Source organism: Limanda limanda, chromosome 18 (assembly GCF_963576545.1).
Source record: "Limanda limanda chromosome 18, fLimLim1.1, whole genome shotgun sequence".
NCBI classification, from domain to species: Eukaryota; Metazoa; Chordata; class Actinopteri; order Pleuronectiformes; family Pleuronectidae; genus Limanda; species Limanda limanda.
The window spans coordinates 2414802-2433497 of NC_083653.1; the positions used below are offsets into that span (position 1 = coordinate 2414802).

Genomic DNA, 18696 nt, shown 5'->3' on the forward strand with positions numbered 1-18696 from the left:
ATTTTTTCCAAAAAGTTTTGTTTTAATTCGATATTTGACGACATGAAAGACGTTGACGACACATGATTGACAGCAGAGACTGACTGGTGATTGGTTGAGTTTATGTTTTGGCAGCAGAGCTGATCAGCAGGATCTCAACACTGAGGCTCAACACCACGATCACTACTGCTCAGAGTCTGACTCCAAATCACATAGAAAGACCAAAATGGCATCAATTGTATCCAACATATTTTACCTAATTTTGTGTAAAAGAGGAGAGAGAGGAGTTCTGTCATCCATCTTTATTTACAGTGTGTGACATAAATAGACATGTATAGTAGGATGACTGGTCTATGTCATGTTTAATTCTGTCACTATGATTTAACTCTGTTTTACAACTAATAGAAATTTATTGTAATCCAACATTGGTGTGAATGTACAGAGGCAGGTTCCCACATCTGTCGGAGGGGGCGCTATAACCATTTGAGCTATGAAGATAACAAGATGACCCTGTGTCTGTCGGACCTTCGCAGTGTGGCACCCACCGGAAGTAAACAAAGGCAGCGCAAGCAGCATCAGCTAGCTTCCTGTTAGCAGTTAGCTGGAAGACGGTAGTGTGGTCGTGTCTCGGGTAAATATTCCAGTAGTGGACGGAGCAGTGATGTCTTCGGTTCAGTATTTGAGAGAGTTTATCAGCGAGCGACTAACAGCTGCTGCTGAAGAGATATTCACAGTCTTTGAAAAAACCATCGTCCAGTACGAAGAAGAGGTGGATCGTCAGCGCAGACTGCTGGAGAGCGTTTTGAAACCTGAAATAAAGCTGCACAGGATCGGTCAGTACAACCAGAGTGTGGCTGACATTGGACTTGTTTCTCTGTGTTTGCTGTGTTTGTAGTCTGGATGGAGAAAACACTGCGTGTTACTTTATTTTGTTGCTCTCATAAATAAAATGGTATTTATAAAATTTAAAGTTGATTTCAGCAACATAAATGATTGAGTGACACATTAAACCTTCACACAACAATATGTGGTGCTAAAACCGGTGGAGCCGTTAGTATTGTTCCTTATCTTTCACAGTAATTGTCAAATCTGAAACTAAATTGTCTTTATTTTAACATCACAGTTGTAACATCTGTCTTGTGTCTCTTTGTTCCTCCAGAGCTCCCACAGCAGCATGTCTGTAAGGAGGAGGAGGTTCTCACTGACCAGCAGCTCTGTCCCCAGGAGAGGAACTCCAGTCTGGACCAAGAGGAACAAGAACCTCCACAGATTAAAGAGGAACAGGAGGAAATGTGCACCAGTCAGGAGGGAGAGCAGCTCGTACTGAAGCAGGAGACTGAAACCTGCATGTTGACTCCTCATGGTGAGGAAAGTGACCACAGAGAACCAGACGGTGAGCACCAGCTCCTCTCTCACAACTCTCCTGTGGCTGAGAGCCAAGATGAGAACAGAAGAAAACATGTGGATTCAGGATCAACAGGAAATGAAGAACCAAACCCACAGAAGAGTTTTCATGAAAACACGAGTCACAGTAGCAATGTGGACAACTCTCCCAAATCAGAGATTAACTCTAATACACACACGGGTGAAAAACCTTATTTATGCAAAATATGCACAAAATGGTTTGTAAGATGTTGTGATTTCAAGGTTCATATGAGAATTCACACTGGTGAGAAGCCATATTCCTGCCAAACATGCGGGAAAAGGTTTGGACGTAGTGATGAATTGAAAATCCACATGAGGAGTCACACTGGTGAGAAACCATATTGTTGCCAAACATGTGGTAAATGTTTTGTAAGTAGTAGTCATTTAAAAGTCCATGTGAGATGTCACACTGGCGAGAAGCCATATTCGTGCAAAGTATGTCAGAAAGGTTTTGTAAGAAGTTGTGATTTGAAGGTTCATATGAGAATTCACACTGGTGAGAAGCCATATTCTTGCCAAACATGTGGGAAAAGGTTTGGACGTAGTGATAATTTGAAAGTCCACATTAGAACTCACAGTTGAGAAGCCACATTATTGTGAAACATTCATGAAATGTTTTTGAACTGGTTGAAATCCTATCGCACTATGGGATAAAGATAATATTTGACACATTGGGAAATCATACAAGATGAAATTTTCTTTTAAATTTATGTCGGAGTAGTTTTCATTACATCCAATTGATCGACATATTTTGCCTTCAAATGTGAAATGTTTTCAACATTCCTGCCACGCTTGGAATGAGTCCTATAACTCCCCAAAAATCCATATCAGTCGAGCTCCACTTATAAGGGAACCAGCTGAATTATGTTGATACTACCAAGCAAGCAGCCAGTTGGATTGAAGTTGGATTAAGGGGTTTTTGGAAATAACTGGGCGTAGTTTACAAAGCATGGAAAGCAATGTGAGTACAAACATCCTTTAAAGTGGAAAACTGTCCCCTTAAACATTTTCGTTTTGCTGTTTTTATACATCAACTCAGTTGTATGACGTTATACAAAGTTTCTGATGTGGAAGATGATAAATGATCTAGTTAATGTACGGCAATCCTGAAACTACAGTCTTTTCCAGAACATTTAATTTAATTTGATCTTTTGTGTGATTTTTCAAGACATCATATTGATACATTTTTATTATGGTGAAACAAACACATTAAGTAGAAGATGTTCTATGTGGAATTATGAATGGTGCCATATCAATCAACTTGAATTAGTAGAACATTTCTTTCCATGCTTGTTCTTTAGACTAATGTCTGTTGGCCTCATCACTGTCGACCCACCGCCGGGGCCACACTGACCGTTCCATGAAACAGATTGGTTTTCATTTTGGCGCCCATGTGAACAGATTGCCCAAACGGTCTTCAGATCAGCGACGGTTCAGCTGTGCTGCTCTTCTAGAGATTCAAGGTCTTGTTGATTTTCTCTTGTTTAAAAGGTTTAAATTGTGAAATATTTGCAGGAGCGGAAGATGTGCGGCTTCATACTGCACAGTACCGGTATTTATATCAGTTCTATACAAGATAATACAGCAGTCATGTTTATGGCCATCTTCAAAGCAAACCCGTTGTAATGTAGCGGCTCCACTGCAGAGCTTATTGTTAAAATTCATTGAACAGACGCTGTAAATATGAATAGTTTGTATTGAAGAGATATCCCTACTGTTATTGTGAATATTTTGCATCGAACAGATAAAATCTTTGATTGCATGGATGTTTGTACATTGAGTCTGTTGTAACAGAGAAATAATAAATACGACTCCTAAGTGATTTTTTCAGGGTTCCTACGGTCATGAAAAACCTGGAAAAGCACGGAATTGTAAAATGTTTATTTCCAGGCCTGGAAAAGTGCTTGAAAATAAGCAGGCGGGATAATGCACGTTGCAAGGGAAGTGTAGATTTAGCCATGCTTGGCTACAAATGGAAAAGTACATGACATGGCTTACAACAGACAAATATCTCCATCAAGCTATTGTCTCAATCATTTGTGTCATTTGAGGTGTACTGCATGATTTTGGACTTCTCATTGTTAGCGTAAATACTAAATTTGGTCACTTTTTCATCTATACACTGAGATTTCACAAAATGTTTGGTCATGGACATTTGGTTTAAAGTTATTGAAAAGTCATTGAAATCCATTGGTCCAAATGTGTATGAACCCTGTTTTTTAAAAAGATATGTGTAGATCTCAGTTCACCTTTGGATTTAAACCATGATCTTGGGCTTGAAAACTCTGCAAGCTTTAAAAAAAAAAAATCCTCTTTCTTTCCTTTAATGTATGTTTTATCTCCTGTTTAGCAAAAAAAATCATTTATTATATCTAATATTTATTTGTCTGTGTCTGTTGATCTGTACTGTTACATATCTGTAATACTTGTAGAAATACGTGCTTGTAAATTAATTTGTTTTAAAAATAAAACACTAAATGGTTGTTTTCCCCAGACCTTCATAGTGATGAGTGAAATGTACAAATATCAAAGATAAGTAGATCATAAAAAAAAAAAATATCCATGAGAAAGGATCGTGGGACTCGTGACCGAAAACTGTCGGAGCTTCACAGTGTGACACCCAGCGGAAGTAGCCGAACAAAGCTAGCAGCGTTAGCTCCATGGATGCTAGCAGTTAGCCGGGAGTCGTTGGATCGGTCGTGTCGCAGGTTTACGTTCAGGTTGTCCACGACGCAGCGATGTCTTCGGAGGAAGAGGACGGTCGTCAGCGCAGACTGCTGGGCATCGTCCTGGAAGCTGAGATCAAGCTGCACCGGATCGGTCAGTACACCGCGGTGTGGCTGCTAGTGAGCTGCGAGGTTTCTGCAGACAGAGAGCAGTCGAGCCGGGGCCTGGTTCAGCTTCAGAGCAAACAGCGAGTGGTTCAGTCCTGATGGAAATCTGCTCCTATTTTGCGGCGTCATTTAGTTTTATTTATTATAAGAGCGCACACAGAATATACACAAGGATCAAGAGCGTAAAACTTTGAAAAAAGTTAACCGGATACCGTCACTGTTTAAGACTTTACTGCACGTGCATTTGAGTAAACACTTCCCGTCCACTTCGCCTATTTGTTAAATATTGTAAGATGAAAACTATTAATTATTTATATGTATATGACTTGACTGCACGTTAATTTGAGTAAACACTTCCTGTCCACTTTGTCTATTAGTTAAAACTTGTATGAAAACTATTAATTATTTATATGTATATGACTTGACTTCACGTTAATTTGAGTAAACACTTCCTGTCCACTTTGCCTATTTGTTAAATATTGTAAGATGAAAACTATTAATTATTTATATGTATATGACTTGACTGCACGTTAATTTGAGTAAACACTTCCTGTCCACTTTGCCTATTTGTTAAATATTGTAAGAGCAAAACTATTAATTATTTATATGTAGCAAACTGAATTTGCCTTCTCTGTCTACATAGCAGGAAACATTGGAATGGATGCCAGTGTATCCACATATATCACTTTTACGATTAAAAGTATCTAACAATAACATCAGCTATTATTTTTGTCAAAATAAGACTAACTCCTTCCAGCAATTTGGACTTCTGATAAATATTGTGGCTCCCCGGGCCACAGACGAAAGGTTCAAGCCCTTTGGGAGCAAAGGACAAAGAAGAAATTTACATTGTATAAAAAACATTTCACTATATATTTCCAAAAATGTAGGCTGTGACATCATTAAGCAACCCGAGCCTAAAGAGACAGGTTGATTACCTTAAGATGCACACAAGGACCATCTCAACAACCACCCCCTCTGTTGTGAGAAACTCACAATCACTTTCCTGCTTAAAGTCGCATGGGTGGGACAAACTGAGTCAGACTGCGCAATAAATGCAGTTTAACGTCACACACAAATGCTGAAACTACCACACTGCATGCAACGTCTCATATGGTTTCCCTCAAGTATTTTTATTTTACGCACTTATTCTTCCCATCAGTGTTTTTTATATTTGGTCCTTACTGTCTGTGCTACATTCATCCTGATGTTGTCGCCTCCAGTGGATGTTAGGGACATACAGTATCTTCAGTTGTGGACCTTAGCATGCTTAAAGTGTTTTGGCCTTTTATTCACAAAACACCTCTGCTAAGGCAAGCTAACCACATGTTGATCAGATCAAGGTGCATGTTCCTAACATCTCGAGGCCAAGTTGGGATCCTTCCTTATGATCAGTAGCTCTTAGCCGCAGCGTCCTGCAGTCTGTGAGTAAGTAAGTTGCTTTTATGGTCTTGTAAAAAAATTGTTCTTCTTCTCATCGCACTGTTTTATAAACAAGGCCGCCGATCGATTGTTGTCTGGATGGATAAAACTCTCAAGAAACTTTATCTTTTTTTTTTAACTTCATGGTTTTAACCTCTGTCTTGTGTCTCTTTGTTCCTCCAGAGCTCCCACAGCAGCATGTCTGTAAGGAGGAGGAGGTTCTCACTGACCAGCAGCTCTGTCACCAGGAGAGGAACTCCAGTCTGGACCAAGAAGAACAAGAACCTCCACAGATTAAAGAGGAACAGGAGGAAATGTGCACCAGTCAGGAGGGAGAGCAGCACCAGCTCCTCTCTCACAACTCTCCTGTAGATGAGAGCCAAGATCAGAACAGAAGAAAACATGTGGATTCAGGATCAACAGGAAATGAAGAACCAAACCCACAGAAGAGTTTTCATGAAAACAGGAGTCACAGTAGCAATTTGGACAACTCTCCCAAATCAGAGATTAACTATAATACTCACACAGGTAAAAAGTCTTTACAATGTGACACTTGTGGAAAAACTTTTTTGTATGAGAGTTACTTAAAAGTACATCTGAGAATCCACACCGGTGAGAAGCCATTTTTATGTCAAATATGTGGAAGATCATTCAGGATCATGCCCATATTAAAAACGCATATGACAACTCACACTGGTGAGAAGCCATATTGTTGCCAAATATGTGGTAAATGTTTTGCAAATAGAGGCAGATTGAAATTCCACATGAGTATTCACACTGGTGAGAAGCCATTTTCGTGCAAATTATGTCAGAAACGTTTTGTGATGAGTGGCAGTTTGAAAGTTCATACGAGAATTCACACAGGTGAGAAGCCATATTCTTGCCAAATATGCACGAAAGGATTTAGACGTTGTGGTGATTTGAAAGACCATGTGAAGTTTCACACTGGCGAGAAGCCTTTTTCGTGCAGAATATGTCATAAAGGTTTTGTGAAAAGGGGTGATTTAAAAGTCCATATGAGAATTCACACTGGTGAGAAGCCTTTTTCGTGCAAAATATGTCAGAAACATTTTGTAAGCAGTGGTCAATTGAAAATCCATGTTAGAATTCACACCGGTGAGAAGCCATATTCTTGCCAAACATGTGGTAAATGTTTTGTAACTACAGGTAGTTTGAAATCCCACATGAGGATTCACACAGTTGAGAAGCCATTTTCGTGCAAAATATGTCAGAAAAGGTTTGGACATAGTACTCAGATGAATGTCCACATGAGGAGCCACAAGTGAGAAGCTATTTTCTTGCCAAAGATGTGGGGAAAGTTTTTCACATTGTGATGTATTGAATTTCACATGAGAACTCAGACTGGGGAGGAGCCTGCAACACGTGATAAAAGATTCTCTTAATTTACACACATGAAAAGTCATTTAAAGATTTATACAGTTAAAAAAATGTGTGTTTACAAAACAAGGATGTATATAGGTTAAGTGTTGTTGAAGATGATAAATGATCTGAGGCTGTCCAACCATCCTGCAACTACGGTCTTTTCACAAACTTGTCCTTTATTTCACTGTATTCTTTTTCATTCATCAAATTGATATCATTTTTATTATTTCAGTCTGCAGAGGAAAAGCAAACCCATGTAGTAGATGTTCTATGCTGCTTTATGACATTTGCTACATAAATAAACTTGTATTTTAATAATAAAAATATTTCTCTCAATGCTGGTTCGTTTGACTGATGTTCCCAATTTGATGGATTGAATAATGAGGATAATTATGAGCACCATCAGTCTAAAGGCTCATTTATATAATTTTTACCAATAAGAATATATATTTCTATCTTAAGCTGTGTGTTCATCACTGCCCAAAAACGAACGTTGACACAGCTACATACAAAAATGAAAACAATGAAGGAAGTCTTTTTAACTTACCCTCAGAATCAACATTATCCAACAATTTACCCTAAAATAACATCTTCAAAATCATGTGGTCTGGTTTCATTAAAACTTTGATCATCAACGTTTATTTTTCAGTCTCTTGTGACAATGTTAACTCAACGTAGCATCGTAAATAAAGAAATGTACAATTTCTCTTCTCTTTCTCACTGGTGAAAGGTTTCTGTCATTTTAGGTTGTTCTTTTCACACAGATGAATGTTCGTTTTTCCAAAAAGTTTTGTTTTAATCTGATATTTGACAACATAAAAGACGTTGACGACACATAATTGACAGCAGAGACTGACTGGTGATTGGTTGAGTTTATGTTTTGGCAGCAGAGCTGATCAGCAGGATCTCAACACTGAGGCTCCACACCACGATCACTACTGCTCAGACTCTGACTCCAAATCACATAGAAAGACCAAAATGGCATCAATTGCATCCAACATATTTAACCTCCCTTTGTGTAGAAGTGGAGAGAGAGGAGTTCTGTCACCCATCTTTATTTACAGTGTGTGATACCAACATTAATAGACATGTACAGTATGATGTCTGGTCTATGTCATGTTGAATTCTGTCACTATGTTTTAACTCTATTACAACTAATAGAAACTTATTGTAATCCAACATTGGTGTGAATGTACAGAGGAAGGTTCCCACATCTGTCGGAGGGGGCGCTATAACCATTTGAGCTATGAAGATAACAAGTTGACCCTGTGTCTGTCGGACCTTCGCAGTGTGACACCCACCGGAAGTAAACAAAGACAGCACCAGCAGCATCAGCTAGCTTCCTGTTAGCAGCTAGCTGGAAGACGGTAGTGTGGTCGTGTCTCGGGTAAATATTCCAGTAGTGGACGGAGCAGTGATGTCTTCGGTTCAGTATTTGAGAGAGTTTATCAGCGAGCGACTAACAGCTGCTGCTGAAGAGATATTCACAGTCTTTGAAAAAACCATCGTCCAGTACGAAGAAGAGGTGGATCGTCAGCGCAGACTGCTGGAGAGCGTTTTGAAACCTGAAATAAAGCTGCACAGGATCGGTCAGTACAACCAGAGTGTGGCTGACATTGGACTTGTTTCTCTGTGTTTGCTGTGTTTGTAGTCTGGATGGAGAAAACAACAGATTTCAGCAACATAAATGATTGATTGACACATTAAACCCTCACACAACAATATGTGGTGCTAAACCCGGAGGAGCCGTTAGTATTGTTCCTTATCTTTCACAGTTATTTTCAAATCTGAAACTAAATTGTCTTTATTTTAACATCACAGTTGTAACATCTGTCTTGTGTCTCTTTGTTCCACCAGAGCTCCCACAGCAGCATGTCTTTAAGGAGGAGGAGGTTCTCACTGACCAGCAGCTCTGTCCCCAGGAGAGGAACTCCAATCTGGACCAAGAGGAACAAGAACCTCCACCGATTAATGAGGAACAGGAGGAAATGTGCACCAGTCAGGAGGGAGAGCAGCTCGTACTGAAGCAGGAGACTGAAACCTGCATGTTGACTCCTCATGGTGAGGAAAGTGACCACAGAGAACCAGACGGTGAGCACCAGCTCCTCTCTCACAACGCTCCTGTAGCTGAGAGCCAAGATCAGAACAGAAGAAAACATGTGGATTCAGGATCAACAGGAAATGAAGAACCAAACCCACAGAAGAGTTTTCATGAAAACAGGAGTCACAGTAGCAATGTGGACAACTCTCCCAAATCAGAGATTAACTCTAATATTCACACAGGGAAAAAGTCTTTCAAATGTGACAGTTGTGGAAAAACTTTTGTTTATAAGTATAATTTGAAGATTCATCTGAGAACACACACGGGCGAAAAACCGTATTTATGCAAAATATGTAGGAAAAGATTTGGACGTAGTGATGAATTGAAAGTCCACATGAGAACTCACACTGGTGAGAAGCCACATTGTTGCCAAACATGTGGTAAATGTTTTGTAAGTAGTAGTAATTTGAAAGTCCATGTGAGGTTTCACACTGGTGAGAAGCCTTTTTCGTGCAAAACATGTCAAAAACGTTTTGTGAAAAGTGGCGATTTGAAAGTCCATGTGAGGTTTCACACTGGTGAGAAGCCTTTTTCATGCAAAATATGTCAGAAAGGTTTTGTAATGAGTGGTGATCTGAAAGTCCATATGAGAATTCACACTGGTGAGAAGCCATTTTCTTGCCAAACATGTGGTAAAAGGTTTGGACGTAGTGATAGTTTGAAAGTCCACATTAGAACTCACAGTTGAGAAGCCACATTCTTGTGAAACATTCATGAAATGTTTTTGAACTTGTTGAAATCCTATCACACTATGGGGTAAAGCTATGATTTGACACATTTGGAAATTATACAGAATGAAATTGTCTTTTAAATGTATGTAGGAGTAGTTTTCATTACATCCAAATGATCGACATATTTTGCCTTCAAATGTGTTACAAACTCATGTAGTAGATTCAGTGGCTCTATGAAATGTGCCACTTAAAGAAACATTTATTTTATTAACTAGAATATTTATTTCAATGCTGGTTCCTCAGACTGATGTTCCCGATTTGATGTATTACAACTTATAAAATCTCATTGTAAATTCCAAAATTGTTGTGAATCTGCAAAAGTGGGTCCCCACATCTGTCAGAAAGGGGGCACTTTAAACATTTGAGATTTGAAGATAAAGCTGACCCATCAAAGTTTGCCATATTCTTGACATTGTGTGATTTTTGGAAGTTTAGTAAGGCGTAGTTATTTAAAACTCAACATGAGAACTCTCACTGGTGAGAAACTGTTCTCCTGCAGTATCTGTGGGAGAAGATTCACACAGCAGAACACATGAGAGAGCTCTTACTGAATAACTAACGGTCCAGATGAGAAGAGTTCACACTGGTGAGAATTTCTTTAACTGCAACACCTCTGGGTAAAGATACTTTTCTTTGACACATTTGGAAATCATACGTATTGAACGTGTCCTTAAATTTTATTTTAAAGATCAAAATTTTTTATATTGATATTTGATAAAGGAAAAAATTATGTTTCTCTTCTGGAAGTTCACAGACAGCGCTAGCAGTGCTAGCTCAGTGCATGTTAGCAGTTAGCTGGAAGACGGTAGTGTGGTCGTGTCTCAGGTAAATATTCCAGTAGTGGACGGAGCAGTGATGTCTTCGGTTCAGTATTTGAGAGAGTTTATCAGCGAGCGACTAACAGCTGCTGCTGAAGAGATATTCACAGTCTTTGAAAAAACCATCGTCCAGTACGAAGAAGAGGTGGATCGTCAGCGCAGACTGCTGGAGAGCGTTTTGAAACCTGAAATAAAGCTGCACAGGATAGGTCAGTACAACCAGAGTGTGGCTGACGTTGGACTTGTTTCTCTGTGTTTGCTGTGTTTGTAGTCTGGATGGAGAAAACACTGCGTGTTACTTTATTTTGTTGCTCTCATGAATAAAATGGACTTTAAAAAGTTTCAAAGCAGATAAATTAATCATTGAAAATATTGAATCCTCTTACAAAACGATTTTGTGCTAAAATATAGAAGCAGTTAGTATTGTTCCTTATCTTTCACAGTAAATGTCAAATCTTAAACTCAATTGTCTTTATTTTAACATCACAGTTGTAACCTCTGTCTTGTGTCTCTTTGTTCCTCCAGAGCTCCCACAGCAGCATGTCTGTAAGGAGGAGGAGGTTCTCACTGACCAGCAGCTCTGTCCCCAGGAGAGGAACTCCAGTCTGGACCAAGAGGAACAAGAACCTCCACAGATTAATGACGAAGAGGAGGAAATGTGCACCAGTCAGGAAGGAGAGCAGCTCGTACTGAAGCAGGAGACTGAAACCTGCATGTTGACTCCTCATGGTGAGGAAAGTGACCACAGAGAACCAGACGGTGAGCACCAGCTCCTCTCTCACAACTCTCCTGTAGCTGAGAGCCAAGATGAGAACAGAAGAAAACATGTGGATTCAGGATCAACAGGAAATGAAGAACTAAACCCACAGAAGACTTTTCATGAAAACAGGAGTCACAGTAGCAATGTGGACAACTCTACCAAATCAGAGATTAACTCTAATATTAACACAGGTAAAAAGTCTCTCAAATGTGACACTTGTGGAAAAACTTTTGTTTATAAGTATAATTTGAAGATTCATCTGAGAACACACACCGGCGAAAAAACGTATTTATGCAAAATATGTAGGAAAAGATTTGGACGTAGTGATGAATTGAAAGTCCACATGAGAACTCACACTGGTGAGAAGCCACATTGTTGCCAAACATGTGGTAAATGTTTTGTAAGTAGTAGTAATTTGAAAGTCCATGTGAGGTTTCACACTGGTGAGAAGCCTTTTTCGTGCAAAACATGTCAAAAACGTTTTGTGCAAAGTGGCGATTTGAAAGTCCATATGAGAATTCACACTGGTGAGAAGCCATATTCTTGCCAAACATGTGGTAAATGTTTTGGACGTGGTGATAATTTGAAAGTCCACATTAGAACTCACAGTTGAGAAGCCGCATTATTGTGAAACATTCATGAAATGTTTTTGAACTGGTTGAAATCCTATCGCACTATGGGATAAAGATATTATTTGACACAATTGGAAATCATACAAGATTAAATTGTCTTTTAAATTTATGTCTGAGTAGTTTTCATTACATCCAATTGATCGACATATTTTGCCTTCAAATGTGAAACAAACTCATGTAGTTGATGTAGTGGCTCTATGAAATGTGCCACTTAAAGAAACATGTATTTTATTAACTAGAATATTTCTTTCAATGCTGGCTCCTCAGACTGATGTTCTTGATTTGATGTATTATAACTAATAAAATCTCATTGTAAATTCTAACTTTGGTGTGAATCTACAGATGCAGGATCCCACATCTGTCAGAAAGAGGGAACTATAAACATTTGAGATTTGAAGATAACGCTGACCCATCAAAGTTGGCCATATTCTTGACAATGTGGGATTTTATTGCAGTTTAGTAAGTTGTAGTAAATTAAAACTCCACAACAGGAACTCACACTGGTGAGAAGCTGTTGTCCTGCATAACTCTGGGAGAAGATTCACACAGCAGAACACATGAGAGAGCTCTTAGTGAATCACGAACGGTCCAGATGAGAAGAGATCACACTGGAGAGAATTCCTTTGACTAGAACACCTCTGGGTAAAGATACTTTTCTTTGACACATTTGGAAATTATACGAGTTGAACGTGTCTTTAAATATTATTTTAATGATCAAAAAAGTATTTTATTGTTTTTTGATCAAGGAAAAAATAATGTTTCTCTTCCGGAAGTTTACAGACAGCGCTAGCAGTGCTAGCTTAGTGCATGTAAGCAGATAGCTGGAGGGCGGTACTGTGGTCGTGTCTCGGTTAAATATTCCAGTAGTGGACGGAGCAGTGATGTCTTCGGTTCAGTATTTGAGAGAGTTTATCAGCGAGCGACTAACAGCTGCTGCTGAAGAGATATTCACAGTCTTTGAAAAAACCATCGTCCAGTATGAAGAAGAGGTGGATCGTCAGCGCAGACTGCTGGAGAGCGTTTTGAAACCTGAAATAAAGCTGCACAGGATCGGTCAGTACAACCAGAGTGTGGCTGACATTGGACTTGTTTCTCTGTGTTTGCTGTGTTTGTAGTCTGGATGGAGAAAACACTGGGTGTTACTTTAATTTGTTGCTCTCAAAATAAAATGGGATTCATAAAATTAAAAGATGATTTCAACAACATAAATGATTGATTGACACATTAAACCCTCACACAACAATATGTGGTGCTAAACCCGGAGGAGCCATTAGTATTGTTCCTTATCTTTCACAGTAAACATCAAATCTGAAACTGAATTGTCTTTATTTTAACAACACAGTTGTTACGTCTGTCTTGTGTCTCTTTGTTCCTCCAGAGCTCCCACAGCACCTTGTCTGTAAGGAGGAGGAGGTTCTCACTGACCAGCAGCTCTGTCCCCAGGAGAGGAACTCCAGTCTGGACCGAGAGGAACAAGAACCTCCACAGATTAAAGAGGAACATGAGGAAATGTGCACCAGTCAGGAGGGAGAGCAGCTCGTACTGAAGCAGGAGACTGAAACCTGCATGTTGACTCCTCATGGTGAGGAAAGTGACCACAGAGAACCAGACGGTGAGCACCAGCTCCTCTCTCACAACTCTCCTGTAGCTGAGAGCCAAGATGAGAACAAAAGAAAACATGTGGATTCAGGATCAACAGGAAATGAAGAACCAAACCCACAGAAGAGTTTTCATGAAAACAGGAGTCCCAGTAGCAATGTGGACAACTCTCCCAAATCAGAGATTAACTCTAATACTCACACGGGTGAAAAACCTTATTTATGCAAAATATGCACGAAAGGATTTGTAAGGAGTTGTGATTTCAAGGTTCATATGAGAATTCACACTGGTGAGAAGCCATATTCTTGCCAAACATGCGGGAAAATGTTTGGACGTAGTGATGAATTGAAAATCCACATGAGAACTCACACAGGTGAGAAGCCATTTCAGTGCAAAATATGTCAGAGACATTGTGTGAAAAGTGGTGATTTGAAAGTCCACATGAGAATTCACACTGGTGAGAAGCCATATTCTTGCCAATCATGTGGTAAATGTTTTTCATCTAGTAGTCATTTCAAGGTCCACATGAGGTATCACACTGGTGAGAAGCCATTTTCCTGCAATATATGTCAGAAACGTTTTGTAAGGAGTTGTGATTTGAAGGTTCATATGAGAATTCACACTGGTGAGAAGCCATATTCTTGTCAAATATGTCATAAAAGGTTTGGACATAGTGGTCATATGAATTTCCACATGAGGAACCACAGGTGAGAAGCTTTTTTCTTGCCAAAGATGTGGGGAAAGTTATTCACATTGTGATGTATTGAATGTTCACATGAGAACTCAGACATGTGAGAAGTCTCCAACAGGTGATAAAAGATTCTCTTAATTTACACACATGAAAAGTCATTTAAAGATTTATACAGGTAAAAAAATGTGTGTACAAAACAAGCATGTATAAAGGTTTAGTGTTGTTGAAGATGATAAATGATCTGAGGCTGTCCAGCCATCCTGCAACTACAGTCTTTTCACAAACTTGTCCTTTATTTCACTGTATTCTTTTTCATTCATCAAATTTATATAATTTTTATTATTTCAGTCTGCAGAGGAAAAACTAACCCATGTAGTAGATGTTCTATGCTGCTTTATGACATTTGCTACATAAATAAACTTGTATTTTAATAATAAAAATATTTCTCTCAATGCTGGTTCGTTGGACTGATGTTCCCAATTTGATGGATTGAATAATGAGGATAATTATGAGCACCATCAGTCTAAAGACTCATTTATATAATTTTTACCAATAAGAATAGATATTTCTATCTTAAGCTCTGTGTTCATCACTGCCCAAAAACTACCATGTGTTCTGAATGTTGACACAGCTACATACAAAAATGGAAACAATAAAGGAATTCTTTATAACGTACCCTCAGAATCAACATTATCCAACAATTTACCCTAAAATAACATCTTCAAAATCATGTGGTCTGGTTTCATTAAAACTTTGATCATCAACGTTTATGTTTCTGTCTTTTGTCACAGTGTTAACTCAACGTAGCATCGTTAATAAAGAAATGTACAATTTCTCTTCTCTTTCTCACTGGTGAAAGGTTTCTGTCATTTTAGGTTGTTCTTATCACACGGATGAATGTTAATTTTTTCCAAAAAGTTTTGTTTTAATTTGATATTTGATGACATAAAAGATGTTGACGACACATGATTGACAGCAGAGACTGACTGGTGATTGGTTGAGTTTATGCTTTGGCAGCAGAGCTGATCAGCAGGATCTCAACACTGAGGCTCCACACCACGATCACTACTGCTCAGACTCTGACTCCAAATCACATAGAAAGACCAAAACAGCATCAATTGTATCCAACATATTTAACCTCCCTTTGTGTAGAAGTGGAGAGAGAGGACTTCTGTCATCCATCTTTATTTACAGTGTGTGATACCAACATTAATAGAAATGTACAGTATGATGATTGGTCTATGTCATGTTGAATTCTGTCACTATGATTTAACTCTATTACAACTAATAGAAATTTATTGTAATCCAACATTGGTGTGATTGTACAGAGGCAGGTTCCCACTTCTGTCTGAGGGGGCGCTATAACCATTTGAGCTATGAAGATAACAAGTTGACCCTGTGTCAGTCGGACCTTCGCAGTGTGGCACACACCGGAAGTAAACAAAGACAGCACCAGCAGCATCAGCTAGCTTCCTTTTAGCAGTTAGCTGGAAGACGGTAGTGTGGTCGTGTCTCGGGTAAATATTCCAGTAGTGGACGGAGCAGTGATGTCTTCGGTTCAGTATTTGAGAGAGTTTATCAGCGAGCGACTAACAGCTGCTGCTGAAGAGATATTCACAGTCTTTCAAAAAACCATCGTCCAGTACGAAGAAGAGGTGGATCGTCAGCGCAGACTGCTGGAGAGCGTTTTGAAACCTGAAATAAAGCTGCACAGATTCGGTCAGTACAACCAGAGTGTGGCTGACATTGGACTTGTTTCTCTGTGTTTGCTGTGTTTGTAGTCTGAATGGAGAAAACACTGCGTGTAACTTTATTGTGTTGCTCTCACAAATAAAATGGACCTTAAAAAGTTTCAAAGCACATAAATTATTCATTGAAAATATTGAATCCTCTTACAAAACGATTTTGTGCTAAAATATAGAAGCAGTTAGTATTGTTCCTTATCTTTCACAGTAAATGTCCAATCTGACACTAAACTGTCTTTATTTTAACATCACAGTTGTAACATCTGTCTTGTGCCTCTTTGTTCCTCCAGAGCTCCCACAGCAGCATGTCTGTAAGGAGGAGGAGGTTCTCACTGACCAGCAGCTCTGTCCCCAGGAGAGGAACTCCAGTCTGGATCAAGAGGAACAAGAACCTCCACAGATTAATGAGGAACAGGAGGAAATGTGCACCAGTCAGGAGGGAGAGCAGCTCGTACTGAAGCAGGAGACTGAAACCTGCATGTTGACTCCTCATGGTGAGGAAAGTGACCACAGAGAACCAGACGGTGAGCACCAGCTCCTCTCTCACAACTCTCCTGTAGCTGAGAGCCAAGATCAGAACAGAAGAAAACATGTGGATTCAGGATCAACAGGAAATGAAGATCTGAACCCACAGAACAGTTTTCATGAAAACAGTAGTCACAGTAGCAATGTGGACAACTCTACCAAATCAGAGATTAACTCTATTACTCACACAGGTAAAAAGTCTCTCAAATGTGACACTTGCGGAAAAACTTGTGTGTCTAAGTCTAAATTGAAGATTCATCTGAGAACTCACACAGGTGAGAAGCCATTTCAGTGCAAAATATGTCAGAAACATTTTGTGAAAAGTGATCATTTGAAAGTCCACATGAGAATTCACACTGGTGAGAAGCCATATTCTTGCCAAACATGTGGGGAAAGGTTTGGACGTAGTGATGAACTGAGAGTCCACATGAGAATGCACACAGGTGAGAAGCCACATTGTTGCCAAACATGTGGTAAATGTTTTGTAAGGAGTTGTGATTTGAAAGTCCATATGAGAACTCACACTGGTGAGAAGCCATATTCTTGCCAAACATGTGGGGAAAGGTTTGGACGTAGTGAAGAACTGAGAGTCCACATGATAATGCACACAGGTGAGAAGCCACATTGTTGCCAAACATGTGGTAAATGTTTTGTAAGGAGTTGTGATTTGAAAGTCCATGTGAGGTGTCACACTGGCGAGAAGCCATATTCGTGCAAAATATGTCAGAAAGGTTTTGTAAGGAGTTGTGATTTGAAGGTTCATATGAGAATTCACACTGGTGAGAAGCCATATTCTTGCCAAACATGTGGGAAAAGGTTTGGACGTAGTGATAGTTTGAAAGTCCACATTAGAACTCACAGTTGAGAAGCCACATTATTGTAAAACATTCATGAAATGTTTTTGAACTGGTTGAAATCCTTTCGCACTATGGGGTAAAGATATTATTTGACACATTTGGAAATCATACAAGATTAAATTGTCTTTTAAATATATGTCGGCGTAGTTTTCATTACATCCAATTGATGGACATATTTTGCCTTCAAATGTGAAACAAACTCATGTAGTTGATGTAGTGGCTCTATGAAATCTGCCACTTAAAGAAACATGTATTTTATTAGCTAGAATATTTCTTTCAATGCTGGTTCCTCAGACTGAAGTTCCCGATTTGATGTATTATAACTAATAAAATCTCATTGTAAATTCCAACATTGCTGTGAATCTCCAGAGGCAGGTCCCCACATCTGTCAGAAAGGGGGAACTATAAACATTTGAGATGTGAAGATAAAAAGCTGACCCATCAAAGTTTGCCATATTCTTGACAATGTGGGATTTTTGGAAGTTTAGTAAGTCGAAGTTATTTAAAACTCCACATCAGAACTCACACTGGTGAGAAGCTGTTCTCCTGCAATATCTGTGGGAGAAGATTCACACAGCAGAACACATGAGAGAGCTCTTAGTGAATAACTAACGGTCCAGATGAGAAGAGATCACACTGGTGAGAATTCCTTTAACTGCAACACCTCTGGGTAAAAATACTTTTCTTTGACGCATTTGGAAATCATACGAGTTGAACGTGTCCTTAAAATTTATTTTAAAGATCAAAAAAATATTTTATTGATATTTGATAAAGGAAAAAATAATGTTTCTCTTCTGGAAGTTTACAGACAGCGCTAGCAGTGCTAGCTCAGTGCATGTTAGCTTGAAGACGGTAGTGTGGTCGTGTCTCGGGTAAATATTCCAGTAGTGGACGGAGCAGTGATGTCTTCGGTTCAGTATTTGAGAGAGTTTATCAGCGAGCGACTAACAGCTGCTGCTGAAGAGATATTCACAGTCTTTGAAAAAACCATCGTCCAGTACGAAGAAGAGGTGGATCGTCAGCGCAGACTGCTGGAGAGCGTTTTGAAACCTGAAATAAAGCTGCACAGGATCGGTCAGTACAACCAGAGTGTGGCTGACATTGGACTTGTTTCTCTGTGTTTGCTGTGTTTGTAGTCTGGATGGAGAAAACACTGCAAGTTACTCTATTTTGTTGCTCTCATAAATAAAATGG

At 39.2% G+C, this 18696-nt stretch overlaps 3 protein-coding genes and 1 pseudogene across 3 annotated transcripts; all 4 read left to right on the forward strand.

The window, feature by feature from the left end:
• Nucleotides 1–4084: 4084 nt before the first annotated feature.
• On the forward strand, nucleotides 4085–7379 carry LOC133024173 (zinc finger protein 239-like). The gene is made up of 2 exons (XM_061091161.1): nucleotides 4085–4224; nucleotides 5844–7379. Exons 1-2 carry the CDS (start codon nucleotides 4143–4145, stop codon nucleotides 6944–6946), a joined length of 1185 nt encoding a protein of 394 aa, XP_060947144.1. The 5' UTR covers nucleotides 4085–4142; the 3' UTR covers nucleotides 6947–7379.
• Nucleotides 7380–8382: 1003 nt separating this feature from the next.
• Nucleotides 8383–10273, forward strand: LOC133024174 (oocyte zinc finger protein XlCOF20-like). Its single transcript, XM_061091162.1, has 2 exons — nucleotides 8383–8632; nucleotides 8901–10273. Exons 1-2 carry the CDS (start codon nucleotides 8461–8463, stop codon nucleotides 9830–9832), a joined length of 1104 nt encoding a protein of 367 aa, XP_060947145.1. The 5' UTR covers nucleotides 8383–8460; the 3' UTR covers nucleotides 9833–10273.
• A 2679-nt stretch (nucleotides 10274–12952) lies between these two features.
• LOC133024814 (zinc finger protein 570-like) lies at nucleotides 12953–14533 on the forward strand (annotated as a pseudogene).
• Nucleotides 14534–15863: 1330 nt separating this feature from the next.
• On the forward strand, nucleotides 15864–17510 carry LOC133024815 (zinc finger protein 664-like). The gene is made up of 2 exons (XM_061091982.1): nucleotides 15864–16094; nucleotides 16411–17510. Exons 1-2 carry the CDS (start codon nucleotides 15923–15925, stop codon nucleotides 17508–17510), a joined length of 1272 nt encoding a protein of 423 aa, XP_060947965.1. The 5' UTR covers nucleotides 15864–15922.
• Nucleotides 17511–18696: the final 1186 nt, after the last annotated feature.

Bases quoted from the DNA above. Each gene is read 5' to 3' on its own strand.
- LOC133024174 (XM_061091162.1), top strand. From the start codon at position 8,461: ATGTCTTCGGTTCAGTATTTGAGAGAGTTTATCAGCGAGCGACTAACA. The intron at 8,633-8,900 runs GTCAGTACAACC...TTGTTCCACCAG, and splicing joins AATAAAGCTGCACAGGATCG to AGCTCCCACAGCAGCATGTC.
- LOC133024173 (XM_061091161.1), top strand. From the start codon at position 4,143: ATGTCTTCGGAGGAAGAGGACGGTCGTCAGCGCAGACTGCTGGGCATC. The intron at 4,225-5,843 runs GTCAGTACACCG...TTGTTCCTCCAG, and splicing joins GATCAAGCTGCACCGGATCG to AGCTCCCACAGCAGCATGTC.
- LOC133024815 (XM_061091982.1), top strand. From the start codon at position 15,923: ATGTCTTCGGTTCAGTATTTGAGAGAGTTTATCAGCGAGCGACTAACA. The intron at 16,095-16,410 runs GTCAGTACAACC...TTGTTCCTCCAG, and splicing joins AATAAAGCTGCACAGATTCG to AGCTCCCACAGCAGCATGTC.